Source organism: Melopsittacus undulatus, chromosome 4 (genome assembly GCF_012275295.1).
Source record: "Melopsittacus undulatus isolate bMelUnd1 chromosome 4, bMelUnd1.mat.Z, whole genome shotgun sequence".
NCBI lineage: Eukaryota > Metazoa > Chordata > Aves > Psittaciformes > Psittaculidae > Melopsittacus > Melopsittacus undulatus.
In genome coordinates this window covers 49,024,048-49,041,882 of record NC_047530.1, presented here as the reverse complement: position 1 = coordinate 49,041,882, position 17,835 = coordinate 49,024,048, and the positions used below count along the sequence as shown (strand labels likewise).

The 17,835-nt window shown below is 46.5% G+C and overlaps 1 protein-coding gene across 2 annotated transcripts in view; it reads left to right on the top strand.

Annotated features, from left to right (window-relative positions):
* The window catches only part of SLC25A22 (solute carrier family 25 member 22), a 47,899-nt gene that overhangs the window by 20,988 nt on the left and 9,076 nt on the right, over window positions 1–17,835 (top strand). For both annotated transcript variants that reach the window (XM_034062557.1, XM_005149219.3), the window contains exons 3-5: window positions 2,048–2,173; window positions 5,139–5,194; window positions 10,896–10,986. In XM_034062557.1, the coding sequence (XP_033918448.1) occupies window positions 2,048–2,173; window positions 5,139–5,194; window positions 10,896–10,986 (273 nt within the window). The remainder of the gene's footprint in view (window positions 1–2,047; window positions 2,174–5,138; window positions 5,195–10,895; window positions 10,987–17,835) is intronic.

The following is a 17,835-nucleotide window of genomic DNA, read 5'->3' as shown; positions in this document are numbered from 1 at the left end:
GTGCTTTGCAGTCTGTGACCTGCCAGCAGTGACTTCAGAGCTGAATTTGGGGGGGCACTGATTGTGCTTTGCAGTCTGTGACCTGCCAGCAGTGACTTCAGAGCTGAATTTGGGGGGGCACTGATTGTGCTTTGCGGTCTTGACCTGCCAGCAGTGACTTCAGAGCTGAATTTGGGGATGCTGATGTGATACTGTCTTGAGACACCCTCCTTCCCACTGGTGCCTCCATCTTGACATGCTTTTATCTGGTCTCTAACCTCCTCTTTCAGTATGACTATGGTTTAAGGAGAGTGCCATGATACGAAGCTAACTGTTTGGAATTTTCCCATGTCCTGAGAAGTTGAGCGTAGGAGTTTGCAGGCAAATCTGTTCCTTTCTCAGACTGTGGTGCAGAGATCCCTGAGGCAACAGAGTCTCCAGCTGCTGAGATCTTGCAGTCTGGCCCTGTGTTGAGCTCATGCACTGATTTGGGCCTGCCTTCTTAATGTACTGTGTTTGATTTAATCTCAGTCAGCACAGTCTTGTTTGGGGATGTGGGCTGAGCTCAGGTCTGTCTGCCTGTCTTTGGCACCTCTTCTTCCAGCTGTGCCAGCCCTAGGGCCTGTGTGTGTGCTATATTGGTGTAGGTGTTGAGGAGTAAGAAGCTCTGGCTGCAGAGAGCAGAGGTTGAACAGAGTTTCCTGGGGTGTCAAGGTCATGCTTAGCACTTGTGGGCTAAGACTTTTTTTTCCCCCACCCCTCTTTTGTTTGCTTCCCACAGGGAGACCTCAAGTTGGAACCCTGAGTCATAGAATCATAGAATAGTTAGGGTTGGAAAGGACCTTAAGATCATCAAGTTCCAACCTCCCTTGCCTGGAGCTGAGGGGCAGCTCTTTCAGTATAGCTGCTTATTGATCCTTTCTGCAGTGCTGCTGGGTGGAATGTGTTTGCAGAGCTTCACACCACCATGCCATGTCTGGCCTTGCCACTGCCGCTTCCAGTGGGTAATGCAGTCTGTGTCCCCATCCAAAGCGTCATGTCACTGTCATGAAAGGCAGCATGCCCCTTCCTGCCATGGAAGGCCTCAGCCTTGCCGACTCCCAGCTGCAATCTAGGACTGCCATCAGTTTAATATCCGACAGGTCCTGTGTTCAAGGAGCCATATCCTGTGCTTTATTGGAGGGAGCTGACTCAAACAGGCTTCCTCTGTCTCTGTGTGTAGTGGTTTGTCAAGCATAGAAGTGCTGGACACTCTTCGTAATTGAATTTGCTGTAAACCCGTGTTTAGCTGATCTGGCTTTCAGTCAACACCACTTGCAAGAATTCCTTGTGAGAACACAAAGGTGAGCAGAAAAGGCCCCCCATTTTGGAAGCACATGGAGCCAGCCAGGTTTTGACTTCTCTGAGAGGTATAAGCTCATGTCTCTGTGTCTGCAGCCATGGAGGCTGCTGGTCTGGTGGTTTTGTTGTGCTGTTGGTTTGTGTGTGTTCCCCTGGCCCTGGGCAGTGGGTCTGGAAACAGTTTCCTGGAGCTGCAGCCGTCTGCTCCTCAGCTGCCAGTTGGGCACTTCTGGGCTCACTCCCACATGATGGTAGCAGCTGATGTGTCATGAACCTCTCATTAGATGTGTATCTGATTGTGGTGCTAAAAAGCATTTGCCAGTAAACCTGGGTTGGGTGCCATCAGGCCCTAACTCAAATCAGTTGATGTTGTAAGATGGTTCAGCAGTCTTCTTTTCTCCTCTAGGGACAACTGAAATCCTTGGGTCCTGGCGAACAGAGTTTTTTCTTGTTCTTAGTGATGTGTAGCTTAGCTGTTGGCCTCCACTCCACTAGCCAGTGGTGTGTCCTGATGCTATGTGCTGCTTTCCCCTCTTCCCACCTGTGTACAGCAGGGGCCAAGCTTTGCCTTGAGAGCTCCTGCCATGCTACGAGAGGAGGACAGCCTTGTCACACAGAGATGTGTTAACTCTTGTCATCCAGAAGAGCCATATTCTTTCCTCTTTCCCTCCCCTGACATTATCCCAATGCTAACGAATCTGTTACTCTATGTCTCATCCCCTTACAGTTTACCTGCCAAGCTGATCAATGGAGGGATAGCTGGGCTGATCGGGGTCACCTGTGTATTTCCCATTGACCTGGCAAAAACTCGCCTGCAGAACCAGCAGAATGGCCAGCGTCTGTACAGCAGCATGTGAGTACCCCTGCATGGGCAGCATCCCTCAGGGCTCCCAGGGGGAGGCTTTCCACTTTGTTACCTCTTTCAAGTGAGTTCAGCATTTCTAGGAACTGGGCTCTCCTCAGGAAAGATGGGACAATCTTGAACCAAGCTGTGCTAGGGCAGATAAAGCAAATAAAGCAGCTGTTCAAGCTGTGGAGCACAGCAGGTGAGATCTCTGCAGAGGGCACATCTCTTTATCCCTTGCTTTAGGGGTGCCATGATCGCTGCTGTCAGGGCCCAGGACCAAAACTCAAGGAGCCGATTTGTTTCTCTGCTGGGCCATAGTTGAGTGCATGAGGGAATTTCTACCTCTCTTCTGTTTCCATAATTTTCTCATTGCAGGTCCTTCATTTGCTGTGTCAGTTTTAAAAAGAGGAAGCAATCACTTGTTCCCAGTCTAGAGCACTGCATGCAGATCTTTTGAAGGCTCAAAGGCTGACACATGCTATAGTTATCCCAGCAGTCCTGTGTCCAAAATAATCAGGTGTGGTGGGAAAAGAAGGCATAAATCTATACAGCCTGCCAAATTCACCTGGGGTTTGTGTGGGATGGTTAAGGCTTTGTGTCCGCTGTGGAAATGTGCACCACACTCAGCACAAGATGCTTTATTGTAGGAGCCAGAGTCAGGCCTTAGTTTTCCAGAAGTACTGGTGTCACAGAAGGGACTGGGACTGACAAGTTTTGTCTTGTCCTCCTGCCACTGTGTTCAAAAGTAGCATTGCCAATATTTTCCTCTTTCCTGCCCAGAAGAATTTTAGGCAGACTGAGAATAGGAAGGAAACGCTCTGTACATTGATGGTTTGAGTCTCTGGGCCTCCTTGCTGTGGCTGACAACATGCAGTTATGCATGAGCTTAGATTGTAGGCTCTGGCATGTCACAGCGACTTGTTTGCCTTGACAGTTACAGCCCTCTCTGCTCCCTGCACTGTTTGTGTGTACAGGCATGCTGGCAGAATGCAGCCTCCTGTCTTGCCTTGCCTCTTTTTGTTTTGTCCTGTTCCTGCTGCTGCTGCAGATTGCCTCTTCTCCGTGAGGATCACTTCTCCCCCTGGCAACAGCAACAGGAGTTTGGGCAGGATGTAGGGTCCCCTTAGGAGGGCATGCCTTCTCTCTGGAGGGGGGCTCAGTAGGAGAGAAGCTTTTAACCTCCAGCAGTCAAGTGCATATCTGGTCCCTAGCCAGGAGTTGTGGTGGGATGAGGCGCCATTAAGGAATATACAGGATTTAACTTGTATATTTGAGCTGGCTTCTCCTGAGAATCTGCAACAAAGCTTGGATGTGAATACTCTAGCCCCCTGATCATCCTCGTGGCCCTCCTCTGGACTTGTTCCAACAGTTTCATGCTCTTATGTTGAGGGCACCAGAACTGCACACAATACTCCAAGTGAGGTCTCACGAGAGCAGAGCAGAGGGGCAGGATCACCTCCTTCAACCTGCTGGTCACACTCCTTTTGATGCAGCCCAGGATACAGTTGGCTTTCTGGGCTGTAAGCGCACACTGAAGCTGGCTCATGTTCATTTTCTCATCAACCAACACCCCCAAGTCCTTCTCTCCAGGGCTGCTCTGAATCTCTTCTCTGCCCAACCTGTAGCTGTGTCTGGGATTTCCCTGACCCAGGTGTAGGACCTTGCACTTGGGTTGGTTGAACTTCATGAGGTTGGCATTGGCTGCTTTTCAAGTATGTCAAGGTCCCTCTGGATGGCATTTCTTCCCTCCAGGGTATCAACCAAACCACACAGCTTGGTGTCATCAGCAAACTTGCTGAGGGCGCACTCAATCCTGCTGTTGTTGCTGACAAAGATGTTGAACAGGATCAGTCTCAACACCAACCCTGAGGAACACAACTCGTTACTGGTCTTCATTTGAACATTGAGCCATTGACCACAACTCTCTGCATGTGGCCATCCAGCCAGTTCTTTATCTATCGAATGGTCCATCCATTAAATCCATGTCTCTCCAATGTAGACACAAGGATGGCATGCAAGAGGACAGTGTCAGACACTTTGCACAAGTCCAAGTAGACCATGCTCTGCCCATATCTACCAGTTCTGTAGCCCAGGTAACATGGGGTACCCTAAAACAGCCTTGACCCAAGTAGGCCATAAAGCCCTCAATGGAACTCTTATTTCCTTCTCTCTCACATCAGCACTACTACAAAGCAGAGATGAAGTTTACTCCTTGTGTTCCCAAACCTCTGCACCTGTGGTCTAGAGAGGGAAACACTGCCAGGGGGTCTGCACTGCCTTCCTGAACTGCCTGTAGACTTGTTAGGTGTGTGTCTGTGCCTTCGAAAAGTCTTGAGTTTTCCCAATTGCAGTAAATGTAGTTGAAGCAAAGCAACAGTTTTCCCCTTGGAAGGCACCTCCACAGCACTCTGCCTCACTCTCCCCAGGGCAAGAGCCTGAGTGCTCTCTGCTTACTGTGGGACCTGATGTATTAAAAGTGAGTGCTTTAATCTTCATGGGAGGTCACAGATGGACTGAGTGTTTGGATCATCTCATGCTTGTGTCAAATTTCATGGAGGAAGTCAAGAAAGTCAGCACTGGGGATTTTCCCCCCCTCCTCCCCTTTTTTCCCTTCCAGAACTGGATTTAAAGTCATGTGTATGGGGATCTGCTTGTTGAAGCATCTCATGCACATTTGCCACAGAGGACCCTGGATAAACAGCCCTTGCAGTGACGCTTTTCCCCTTTGTGTTTCTAGAAAGCCGACAGCGCATGCAGAACGAGCCGGGGGTTTCAAAGCCCCAGTGAATTAGGGGCTAAAAATTGACTGGGGCCTGAACAATGGTGCATTCAGAAGCTGACGTGGTTCTCTTCTCAGCTCAGGGTTTTGCAGCCAGATCAGAAACGAAAACCACTCCAAGAGATTTGTTTTTTCTCTGCTGTCAGCCACCTTTGAGCCGCTGTAGTTTATCTCTCTTTGTTTTGTCCGCAGGTCTGACTGCCTCATTAAAACAATTAGATCGGAAGGTTACTTTGGCATGTACAGAGGTAAGTGAAGCTGAGTCAGGCATGGTGCAGATCTTGTGGTGGAAGCACTTGTGCGGAAGTGGGAGGAAAAGCGCATGTTCTCATGCTTACAAAGCAATAACCTAGCAATACCGTACGATGTTGAAAGGTGCATCTGTTTCTGAAAATAAACTCCCCCATGCTGATGTCTGCTGAGCTCTCCACCATTGAGTACATGAGTCCTCCCCATGGCTGTTTTGGTGTTAAACCATACCATTTCCTGAAGTTAATCTTTACTAGCAGTTTAAATGAAGCTGCTGGACTTTGTTTCAGGGCTCTGTGTCTGTGTTTCCTAGTTTGGGCATAGATAACTTTTGTCAGAGGGGCAGTAGCAAACCTCTTGAAGTATCTTTCTTTGTGGTTGATGATTCAATTTGAGTCAAACCCCACCACTAACATGATCAGGCCTGCTGTCCCATCTCATTGGTAGGTTATCTCCAAACTTAGCTATCTCTCAAGCACACCTGAGTGCCTTTGTTCAAGTATTAAGATAAGCTGCAATTAAAAAAAGTTAATCTTCCCCCAGAAAGAAACTCCTTTGTGGTGATAAGAAAATCAGAGGTTTGCTCATGGTAGAGCTTTGGGTGTTTGTTGTATGCTAACCTGCTAGCAATCTCCTGACTCCTTGGCTCAGGCTGTCTGTTGCAGGAGTGAGTTCCTCAGCTGACATTGTACCTTTTCTGGTTTAAACACAAAGTCATTGAAAGTTTTTGGAGGTTTTGAGGAGAGGGGAACAGCAGGTCAAATTCTGACTTGTAGGAGAGGAACTGTGGAATATTTTCTTGCCTTTTGGCACAGTCCAACTGGCTTAATCAACACTGAGCTCTGGTTCATTTTATATACTCATATTCAATTGCCTGAATATGCTTTTTTTTTCCTCTGAGGCATTCTGATAGCATTCTTTGTGGCACTCATTCGCTGATAAAGCCTGATTAAAGTAGTGGTTCGATTAACTGAGTCCCTGCTCTTTATTTCAAGTGGGAGTGCAGAGATGCGTGTACCTTGTTGTTGGCATCTCTTGCCACTTCTTCCATAGTTCCTCAGGAGCCACAGCCACTGCAGCCAGCCAGCCTGGGAGCTGGTGCTGGCTGTTGAGGCAGTGTCTCTTGCCCAACTTGCTGGTGGGCGTTTTGGGGGAGTGCAGTGGATGCTGGGGATGGATTGGCTGCTTCATTCCAGCTTTCATGGGAGCAGGAAACAAGACAAATAACCCCGAGGAACCCTGGCAAGGTCTTTCTTCAGCACTAGCAGTGACACATTCCCCTTTGATTTTTCCCAGAAGCTGGCTGCCTCTCTGTTCCTAGCTGGGAACAGAGCTTGCATTAACTTTGAGTGTAAATATGCAGTGGCAGGCTGATTGGCAGGGAGCAGAAGGAAAAAGTGGGTCTTGGAAACTTACAGATAAGGCTGTAGGACCTATCAGGGTACTTGGGAGAGACATATCAGTCCTGTAAGGTGTAGGGTGCTGGAGGGGATGTGTATCTCCAGGCCACTTTTCACTCCCAAAGGAAAGTCTCAAAGGGTGCAGTGGGTTTTGCATAGCTCTTGCTTTTCCAAACCACAATGAGTCTGGTCCATGTCCCACTAACTTCATACCTCTCTGTTCAGTGAGCTGAGAGTGGCTTGGATTTACCTGTCACCTCCTAGGATTAAATAGAAAGCTAGGTTTTGGAAAAGGCTTCTATCAATAGCTCCAGAAATTCACAGATACCTCACAATGGTCAGGGTGCAAAGGTGAGTTCTCCAAGTACAGCAGTCCTGGTTCTGTGCCACAGTTCTGTGAGCTGACATTAGCAAGCCTTCCCTCCCTATTGGGGAGAGGATAGGTGAATAAAATACATCCAGTATTCATGAAGAATGTGTGAGTAATTTTCTTGGAAGAAGGTAAAGAGACAGCTCAGACTTGCAGGCAGAGGAAGATGGAAATCAGACTGTGGATTGGTTCGTGCTCCCTCAGTCTGTCCCAGTTCCCTAGCAGAAGCTAGGGATGACTCATAAGCTCTTATTTGCAGCCTTTAAGCTGAAATTGGGAGGATTATATGTTAATGTGCTAAAGTGCCACCTGCCATGCCTCATGGAGGAGTCACAACTGCGTCAGTCTGCCCCACAGGGTACTTGGCCTCTGTTGGAAGACAGAAAGGGTCTGCTTGGGTGCAGCCATTCCAACTGCGTGATTTCAGGTCTCTTTCACCTGTGAATCAAAGCTCCTCAGTATAGAGAAGAGAGAAGCTTGAGCTAGTAAGATGCTTTTTCACAAATCATTTCTTAAGGGGGGTATGTGGGCAGACAGTCCTTGCTCTGTATGAGTAGCCATAGTGAATTGTGTGATGCATAAGGCAGTCCCAATATTTCTTCCAGCCTACAGGGATTCTTAGCATTTGCTTGATGGAGGAAAAAGAGTGTTTTTCTCGTGTTTTTTTCCATAACATTTAGGTAGCAGCAGTGCCGCAAAGCTGGGTGGTGCTGTCTAGCCCTGTCTATGCTCAGGGAATGACAGCATGCTGCCTTCAGGCATGATGCCAAGCAAATGAATCCACGGTGCTGATGGGCTCCTGGACAATGTGAACATCAGTGGAAGGGTACCTTGGAGAACTCCACTGCTTCCTGCTGCAGTCTGTCCAGAAGCCACTTACAGATCCCAGCAGGCATTCTGGAAGTCCCACTGCTATTTGCAGACCAGCTGTTTAGTCTAGCTGGCAAGTCAAAGGCCTGAATGAGGCTGGGGAAATGCCGTTTGCTGTTGATGACATTTGGAGCGTAGCTACAGTTCAGCTACCATAGTGTGGCAGCCTTCCCCAGCCTCTGCTAATAATACCTTCCATATTGCACCAGTGCTGCGCTGGGTATGAATCAGTCCCCCTGTTATGTAGGTTGCTGGTGGCATATATGGCTTTTATGAGAAATGTGTGTTAATAACAAAACCCAAGGCTTAGTGAGAAGAGGGCACTTACGAGTTCAGTTGGCAAACAGCTGGTTTTGATTGTAGTTGATTTTATTCTTTGTAGTGCTTCTGTACTTCTTTATGTTTTTTAATTACAGTAATTTACTTTTGTGCTCTGTTTGTGTGTCATTGGTTCTGGTACCGGTAGCATTGCCTATAGGCTAAGGTTAGCTTTAGTTAGGGAAATAGTCATTGGTGCAGTGAGAATTGAAGAGCTAGGAGATTTATAAAAAAGGTAGAAAATGCCATGGAAAGCATATAGCCAGCAGCTGAAGTATGTGATTTCTCCTCCTCCAGTGAATTGAAGCTGTTATGGATTATTGAGGACAGGGATTATCCATTCTCTGCTAAGCAGCTTACTGAAAATATCAGATACAGGAGAAAACCCAGGTTCATTAATTTTCCTCTGTATGTTGTATGTTATTGCCCTCTACATTATTTGCAATTGAAGGAGGAATTGCTGTGAAAGCTTCTTGGCTCCTGGAGGAGGTCAGCACATGGAAGTGTACCTCTTGCTTACCTTTCTTCCTTGATGTTTTGGAGTTTGTTTTTTCTTTCAGTGAACCCTTTGCACTGGTGATAGACTAGTAGGTTTATTCTCCTCTCTTTTTCTCCTTGTTTTACCAAGAAAATGGTTATTCACGCTGCATGACAGTAATATACCAGTGTTTTACTTTCTAGCCATTAGGAGTGGGGTTGAAGTTGTCTTCAAGTGCATTTCCAGGAAACACTTCATGGGTAGCCACTTCCACATAAAAATCGGGCTGCATGGATTTGCTTTGTAGATGCTGATGTGATTGACATTGAAAGTGGAGATAAAGTGTAAGGGTCATGTCTGTGTGGCTTCTCATCACATGCAACAGCCTTGGCAGGGGCATGTGGTGTGTAGGAAGCACATCAAACTGAAGCAGTGCAGTCACTGGTACACTTTGAAGTCTGCAAAAACTCAGGAGTATGAGAGGGCTACCCTGCTCCCAGGGTAGGTAATTCGGCTCCTTTAGAAGATGATGGCCTCTGTTGGGTGTCATGGCCAGTGTGGAATGAATGCACTGATTTGATTTGCTGCAAGGCAGGGTTACTCTGTTTTCTGTGGAATCTGAGCATGGCAGTTGGAAGAGGGGGAGTTGTGTTGAGCTGCACAGCCCTGCATGGCAAAGCTGTCTGTTTTCTTGTGCAGTTTCCCACATGTTGGAGATGTGTCCTTTGAGCAGAGGATGTGGAGCCAAGGTTTCTCATGTCTTGGTCCCAGTTGTACTGGTCTCAGAAGTCCCAGCTGCAATTTTGCTATCTAATCTGAGGAAAGTTCTCCCAAACCTGGTGTATTTCCATGTCTAATTTAGGTGTTCTTCAGCATTTTTTGTGGGGGAGGGGGGTCCATCCTGACGATCAGAGGACTGGGTTGCCTTTCCTTAGGTGTGTTGAGCCCATACAGCTCCTGTCAACTCAGGTTCAGAGCTTCTGAAAATTAATCCCAAGTGTTCAGAGCCTAGTGGAAGTGCAGGCTTCTCTTCTCCTTTTCGGAAAACGGAGGTTTGGGACAAGTTGTTTAAATCTCTACCATAAGCATAATGGCAAAAGGTATATGCTAGCTTTTCTGTTTGTCCTCGCAAAGTTATTCATAGGCCATTAGGAAGTCTCCAGTAAAACTCCTTTGGGGACATTAGAACTCAGAATGCTTCAGTGCAGGCAAAGAGAGCTTGCAATCATCCACTGGAGGACCTTTTGAGCTATGAGATCTAAAGGTAGGAGAATATTCTAGAGCATTAATAAAGTGCTGCAAAACCTGGTACATTCAGGAGGGACTGGCCCTCTCCTCACCACGTGTTTCTGAGGGCAGCTTGAAAGCTGCCTCCCAGCCACTGTGTTGCACTAATACTGGTGTCCATGGCCCACAGCAGCCTGCCAGGCCACGCAGACTTTTCACTGTGATAGGCACAATACAGGAATTTGCTCCTGACAAAGGGGCATTCCAGCGGGAGCTGCTGGTGAAGCCAAGGCTTGTCTACAGTCCAGGTCCCCCAGCAAGCCTTGCCATGGTGCTCAGAGGGGAATTTCTGCACCCTGCAGTTTGTGGTGGACAAAAAGCCACTTTTCAGCAGTGGCTGTTCTGAGGGTGACACCCAGTGGTGATATACAAGGGAAGCCATTTAACTGCAGAGGTTGATCTAGAGCTGGCTGACTTCCATGCAGATGAGCCAGCTGACTTTAACCAGCCTCCAGGTCTTTCAATGGTTCTGCCTTTTCTTGGCTGCCCGGTAAGCAAATTGCTCTGCTTTTGGTGGTAGTGGTGCAGGAGCACTAGCAAGAATGTGGGCTGTGGGGCTTTCACTTCTCAGCCTCAAAATATTTGTAAGGGAGTTGGGAATGGTTATTAAATCAACTTATACTCCTTTCCTGAAGGTCTGATCTGCGTCCTTCTGGAGTCTTAGGAATGCATCCTTGGATGAGAGAAGAGGATGCATGTTTGCATGGTGGGGAGGTAGTAGTGAAGCTAAAGAAATTACAAAAAGCATTGCAAATGGAGTAGAAACGCCATCAGAGGATGTTTTCAAAACCCCAAGGTGTTGGGAGGCAGAAATGCTATTAATTTCCAGTGGTGTTTCATGCTTCCTAACCCCTTTGGTGCTTTGGGAGCTCTCCTTCCTAAGACCTTGGTTTCGAGCTGGAGTTACAATGCATTCTTGAAAGATCCAGTTAATGGTTCCTTTATTCTTGTTCTCCAATGGCCTTTTCCTTGCCCAGGGGCTGCAGTGAACCTGACTCTCGTGACACCAGAAAAGGCCATCAAACTGGCAGCCAATGACTTCTTCCGGCACCACCTCTCCAAGGATGGGTGAGTAGGGACCCTTCATCTTCAACTTAAAAAGAGAAGTCTGGTGAGGTGTCAGGGCAAAGGTCAAATGGGGTGATGTGATGACTGAAATACAAGTGGACCTTGAATGGCTCAGCTGGTGACTACGTTTGGGCTAAGGATGCAATGTCTAAAACGGCAAGTGAAAAGCATTCCACTGGATGACTGCTTTTAATTCAATCTTCTAAAAATAGTCTCAGATCTAAGCCAAGGCTAGCAGGTCCAGAACTTGTAGGCAAAATATTTGAGAGGAACCCACTGGCACTGATCACTGCTCAAACTGCTGCTGGGAGGACCTTTGTTTTCAGCATCCTCTTACACTTCTTCTGGCTTGAACAGATGGCAAGGTCAAGTTCTGTAGACCCCAAACTTAGTGTCTTTCTTGTCCTTTTTTTAGCTGGAAAACAGTTTTAGAGAGGTAGTGAATCTGAACTGACAAAGGGCACTTGCAGTGCTGCCCAGCAGCTGACCTGCAAATAAATGCTGAAGGAATAAAATTATCTGCTTAGCTTGCAAGTGGGGGTTAGTTCATATGAATTAAACGTGAAAATGTGAGTGAGTATATCCTGATTTCATCTGGTATAAATTGTCTACCTAGTAGCTTGTAGAGTGCTTTAGTGTGAGAATAATGTTGACAACACACTGATATTTTAGTTTTTGCTAAGTTAGTGCCTACCCTACATCAAGGACTTTTCAGTCTCTCATGCTCTGCCAGTGAGGAGGGGCACAGGAAGCTGGGAGGGAGCAGAGACAGGACCCCTGACCCAAACTAGCCAAAGAGATATTCATACCACAGCACATCATGCTCAGTATATAAACTGGGGGGAGTTAGCCAGGAGGGGCTGATCCCTGCTCTGTAGATTGGCTGGGCATCAGTTAGTTGTATTGTGCATCACTTGTGTTTCCTGAGTTTTAATCCTCTTCTTCTTTTTTTCCTATTATTATTGTTACTCATTGTTATTATTCCTGTTCTTACTATAGTTCACATTATTTCAATTATTGAATTGTTATTACATCAACCTGTGGGTTTTTGCCACCTTCTGATTCTCCTCCCTGTCACACTGATGGGGTGAGCAAGTGGCTGTGTGGTACTTAGTTGTTGACTGGATTTAAATCACAACAGAGTAAATGATGCTAGCTGAGCAGTTGGGAGGAGCTGGACCCTGAATAATGTTGTTTTCACCAAGACATTTTCTGTGCAATTTGGAGAACACTCGTGTCTCCCTTCAGACAGAGACTTCTCTGCAGAGACAGACGGTGAAAGGTACTGTCTCCAGTTCTCAGTGACAGTAGTTAGAAAACAGCCTGCTTGGGATATGATCCTGACTCACTGATAACGCTAAGCTCTGCCACAATTACTTGATTTAACAGCTTCCCATAACATACCACATCAATCTCTGCTGCTGGAGATTAGTGGCTGAACAACTTCAGTGGAGATTGTGGACTGACACAGGTTAGGGATCTAGTTTTTTCCTGTACCTAATTTTCTTGTTCTAGAGTCTTTTAAAGTAGCAGCTACCATATGTCTTTGTGACTCACCATCTTGCAGCTGCTTGTGATTTTTCTGTCTCTTCAAATAGTGTCTGTTCTGTGCTCTGCTCAGACAGTGGGAGGTAACAATGTCCTTGTTGCGCCTCACTTCTGCCAAATGGTGGGTGTGATCCCTGCAGCAGACAACACGGTGGGCCTTGGCATACTGCAGTAAACAGAAGCACAGCTAGCTCTTTGCCACCAGGTATAAGGTGAGAGCTTAGTTGATGGTACTGGAAAGACAAAAGCTGCCTCTCTTTGTACCACCACTGAGAGAGTGGCCCATGAAAGAGAGCAGATCACCATGACAATGTGTTTGGTGTTCTGTGAGAACAATCACTGCTGTGATGTTTCAGCCATTAAAACATGAAGTGTTCTGCTCCATGAGACATACAGACTTCCTCATGGAACAAATGTGTGTTTTCTGCCTCTCAGTGCTGAGGGAGGCTTTGAGCGAGTGTTTGGGTAAGTGGGATGCAGCTGTTGCCTCAAGCAGCTGAGGTCTTCACCCAGGCATCTTCCAGTTTGACTTCTGGGTTCCTGGCTGATCCACACAGGACATAGATGATGTGCTGTGCTCAACTCAGAATAAAGGGGAGACAGAATTTTGGCAAGACTAAGCCATGCTGTTCTCCTAAAACATGCACTGATGGGACTGGCACTACAGTGACCCAGGGCAGGAGCGTGATAACACTCAGGTAGTCAGGACACTAAGCATTCTTTACTCCTTTAGGGAAAAGAAAGGTTGGGCCACAGTTAGGTGACAAAAGCTATACATCATGCGGAGTCAGAATCACTCATCTCATTCATTTACTATGAGGGGCTTAGATGAATGAAATCTTGTCAGGTCTGCTTACAAGGAGAAACAGCATGAGCTGGATGGAGAGGCAGAGCCTCTCTGTGGTACTGCTGTGAAAGATAGTTTGAGGTGTTTCTGAGTAGAAATGTCAGTCCAAGATGTGACAAGAAAGAAAATGCCTTGCAGGCTGTCTGTGGCTGTCACAGGCTATGAACCTATGATTTAGCTGGAAGGTTTGGTGCATATTGTAACTTTGCTTAGTACATTGGGAGCAGGGGATGATGGAAAAGGCCATGACATTACCAGTGAGGATAGGTGCCCTTAGAAACTGTAGGGCAGCTGCTTATTGTTGAATTCTTTTTCTCCATGCTAGGAAAATCCCAAGCATGGAGATGGAGAATGTAACCTGTGAGGGTTGTGCCTGGCCGTGCTGCAGTCATTGCATGCTGCCTTTGGCAGTTCCCAAGATCTTCTGTTGTTGCACGTGACAAATAGAAGTGATGGCGAGGGGCCATTTAATTGACACATGAAGCTCTGTTCTTTACAAGCTGTTTGCAGTCTGCCCTTGAGATGCTTCTGTCCCCTCCTGCTCAGTTGTCTTGGTAAGATGTGGCAGCAGTGCTGGAATCAAACTCATCTCCTACCCAGGGCAAAACTGGGTACTTACCTGCTAGCACATCACAAGGCTGGGCCACCTATTTCACAACTCCAGTCAAAGCCTAGGTATGAATAACAAAAGAGTGCAGGGTTAGAACGGTGAAGATTCAAGCTGCCTGGCATGTCAATGTGGTTTAATTTCTGGATGGGTAATTGCAACAGTGAAGGTGTTATGTGGTGTAAAGTGCAGCTGATGGAGTTAAGCTCAGTGTAAGGCTGGGGTCTTTTTTTTTCCATGCTGAGCTACCAAGGTTTTGGTAGCTCCACAAATAGCTCCACTGAAGTGCTGTTTGCACAAGCCAGACTATCTGCTATACATTCACAGTATGCTGTGCTCTTAGGCCAACATCGCAAAGGATGCTCTTGTGCTTTTCTCACTCAGAGCTGCAAAAGTCTTCTAGACCTTCTGACATTGAATGCCTTTGATGCTAAGCTTCTAGCACTTGATTTCCTTGATGTTGCATGGATTGGAGATCCTTGTCTGACAAAACGTGCATGTTCTATCAGTATTTGCTAATTAAAATATGCTGAGCATGTCCTCCATGTGCAAGTGGAAGAAGGACTACAGAGAGTGTGGCAAATCCAGAGTAACCCAAAATAGTCTCAAGTTACACAACAACTTCTAGTGTGCAATTTTTTTAATCCTTTTTAAAACTTAAGAATTGAAATGAACTTGCTTTTAAACTGTTAGGGAAAAAAAGAAGTGGCATAAAGTGTGTTTTCGAAAGGCCAGACTGAAAACAACATCTGTGATGTAGGAAGCTCCTGGCTGCAAATGGCTGGAAGAGTATTTTGGGGATGTATCACAGCAGGTTTGTGCTAGACTCCCTTTTCCCTGGCCGTGCTCTAGGATGCTGCTAGAGGTAGAGTGGTGAGGCAGTAGGAACTCACATGGGACTTTGTGCCCTTTTGGTGCACCAGTCTTTCTCAGTCTGAAGATGTGTATTCCTGCAGCTCTCTTCACCCTGGTACCAGCTTGGGGGGACATTTCTGCTCATGCAATGCTTTTCCTCTCCTTTTGGTGCAGGAAGAACGTGCTCACAGGCTAGGGGACTGGATTTCTTCTTTACCTGTTTCTGTTTTGATGTCAAGACCATTATGACAGCCTACTGCTACAGCTTCTTCATGCTTATTTCCAAAGTGTGGGTGCCAGACAGTTGTTGTGTTTGGCATGTGTTCCAGGTTTTATGGGCATTTTTCAGGTTCTTGGTTAAGTACTCTGCCTTGGCTGTGGTAAAAAGTGTCTCATGGCTTCTTATAAAAGCAATTTCTTGCTCATATAAACTCTCAAGTGTCCCTGGATAAGTTTGCTGCTGCTCTTCTCCAAGGTGTGTTATACCCTTACATCTCCTGTCCTCTTCAGTTTTGACCTTCACTTTGTTTGCTGTTCTGGAGTAAAGGCTGGAAATCAGCTGACTTAGCAGCTTGGATTCCTAGGAAGACCAGCACAGTTGTGTTAATGGTGTCTTTGCTGATGCCAGCAGATTTTCTTACTTTCTGTTTCCCCCTGCCTTGTAGCTTTTTGTAGAGATGAGAAATAGCCAACTGTAATCCTGAGACAATGAAGGCACTTTTCCCATACAGATGGAGAGACTGGAGCTTGTTTTCTGTTGTCTTCCCAGCTGATGCATCTCCCCAGAGCTCCTTCCTTCATCTGCTCCTCTTTCAGGCCCTCTGAAAAAAAATTCAGCCCATCTCTTCTGTGGTATGTATTTAGGTAGCCATTGCACAGCCTGGTTGATCCTTAAATTGCTGAATACTCAGGCTATAAAGTGAGGCTCTCTATAGGAAGGAGGGAGGATGCTGCTTGTCCTGGTGCTGAGCTGCTGTGTTACCTTGCATGCACTATGCTTAGGTTTTTCTCTGAGCAGGAACCCTTGTGAGCCAAGGCAGCCTCTCCTGTAGTTACTCACTGGATGTGTGGACACTTCTTAAGTCAGATAACCTTCATCCAACCCACTTGGACTTTAGGTGGGGGAATTCAGCCCTTCCCATAGAGAAAGTGCCAGTTCAGAGCTGATAATCTCATTATGCCTATGCAGGGATAGCTACTAGGGGTGTGTGGGACTCTTTTGTTTAGAGCACAGGTTCAGGGAATTGCAGTTGATTGAAGTTGTAGACATCAAAGGTCGTCAAAACCAGAAAGTAAATGCACTTGGGTAGCACATAGAAACATACGACTTTGTGTGGATGTTTCCTTAGGTCAGGGATTTCCTGTCTTGTCAGCCTTATTCTCGAACGGCTGGTTTATGGAAATGGTCCCTGTTCAAGCACAGTGAACTCATACACAGACAACATTTTTCAGAAACTCAGAAAAAAATCCTAATTTAATTCCATGTGACATCAATATTCCAGTGCTTTCATAAATCCTGACTTTGGAGGGATATGTGGCTCTTGAAAAGCTTTCATAAGCCTGTAGTTCCTGCTTATGGACTTTTATTATTTTTCAGCTGTAGTTTGAAATTCTCATTTAGATCAAGCATGAATCTTCTACCCCTTGACATTGTTAACTTGTCACTAATTAATTACATGTTAGTTAACAAAGTGGAACAACTGATTTCTGCCAGTGTGCAATTTGGGGCTATTGTGCCTATGTTGTATCTAACACCCTCTTGCTATGGTAAAAGATGGTTTCTGCATTTGTAGGGTCAGCTTCTTCTGTTGTTGCAGCTTTTGAAGTTAGTTGAGATGTGCCAGGTTTTTAAACTACTGAGGATAAGACCTGTGGTGCCCTAAATATTTAAACCCCTTTGTTATCTGGAGATGAACCATTTTCAAACTCGTTTTGTGCAGACTGGTGATGTTTTGCAAAGCAAGTTTGACCCTTGTATGGCAATGCCTGAGAAAAGATGTGCTTACCTTGGGCTGGTTTAATTGGACTCCCTGCAGTTCCCAGGATATGCAAACCAAAAGCTGCAAGCCCTTGTTCTAGGTGCTTTTGATGTACCTGTTTGACATCTCTAAAATACACCCATGCACATAAATCCTTTGCTGGGTCATGCTGGCATAGCTCAACAGAGTTCAATCAAGGCAGGCTGACTTCTATTTTGGTTGGCATAGTGGTCCACAGATGAACATATAGGGCAAATCTTCCTCATCTTATGAGTTGTGTATCAGAGCAGTTGCCCTGGCTGAAAGCTAGGAGGTATGTACTCCAGGGATGCTCCACAGCTCTTGCTAAAGTGGAAGTTGCCCTGCTGTGCTGTAGAGGGGGACTGGCAGCTGGCTCCTTTGGTCCTGACCACCTCCAGGACCTCTGGATTTGCACACCCTGATACTTGCATACCCTTCAGGAGAGACTGCTGCTCACACTTCAGTGGCCCCTCCAAGGGAGGGGTTGTTCTTTGCAGCTTCTCATCTATGGGGTGATTTGGAAAGGGGAGACTCTGAAATGTTTCTCCCTTCAGCATCACAGAAGAGCTCTATATTTAGTCACTGGTAATCTCTGTTGTGGCTCTGTGCCTCTAATCCCCTGCTCCAATATCCTCCCTGGAGGAGATGAGAAGTGCAGAAATTGGTCTGGCTGACGTGGTTGGGTCAGCAGGATTACAGTACATTTCCCCTCCCTTTCCTATAGAAAACTTCTCTGCTGGCCCACAGTGCTGCAGCTCTGCTGTGTGTGCATATGAAACCCCTGGTAAGGTAGTATGAATTGACCCTATTGCTTTTGCAAGGAAACAGGGTATACCACTGTGGGACTGTTTCTGCCATAGTGCGGGACTTGCCTTGAGTAGGTTAAGATGAGGTATTGCTGCAGAAGCAGGGCTGGAGGGAGTAAAAATAGTACTTGCATTTAAAACAGGAGGAGAGGAGGCTGTTTCCCTCTGACTGTGTGATCTATATAT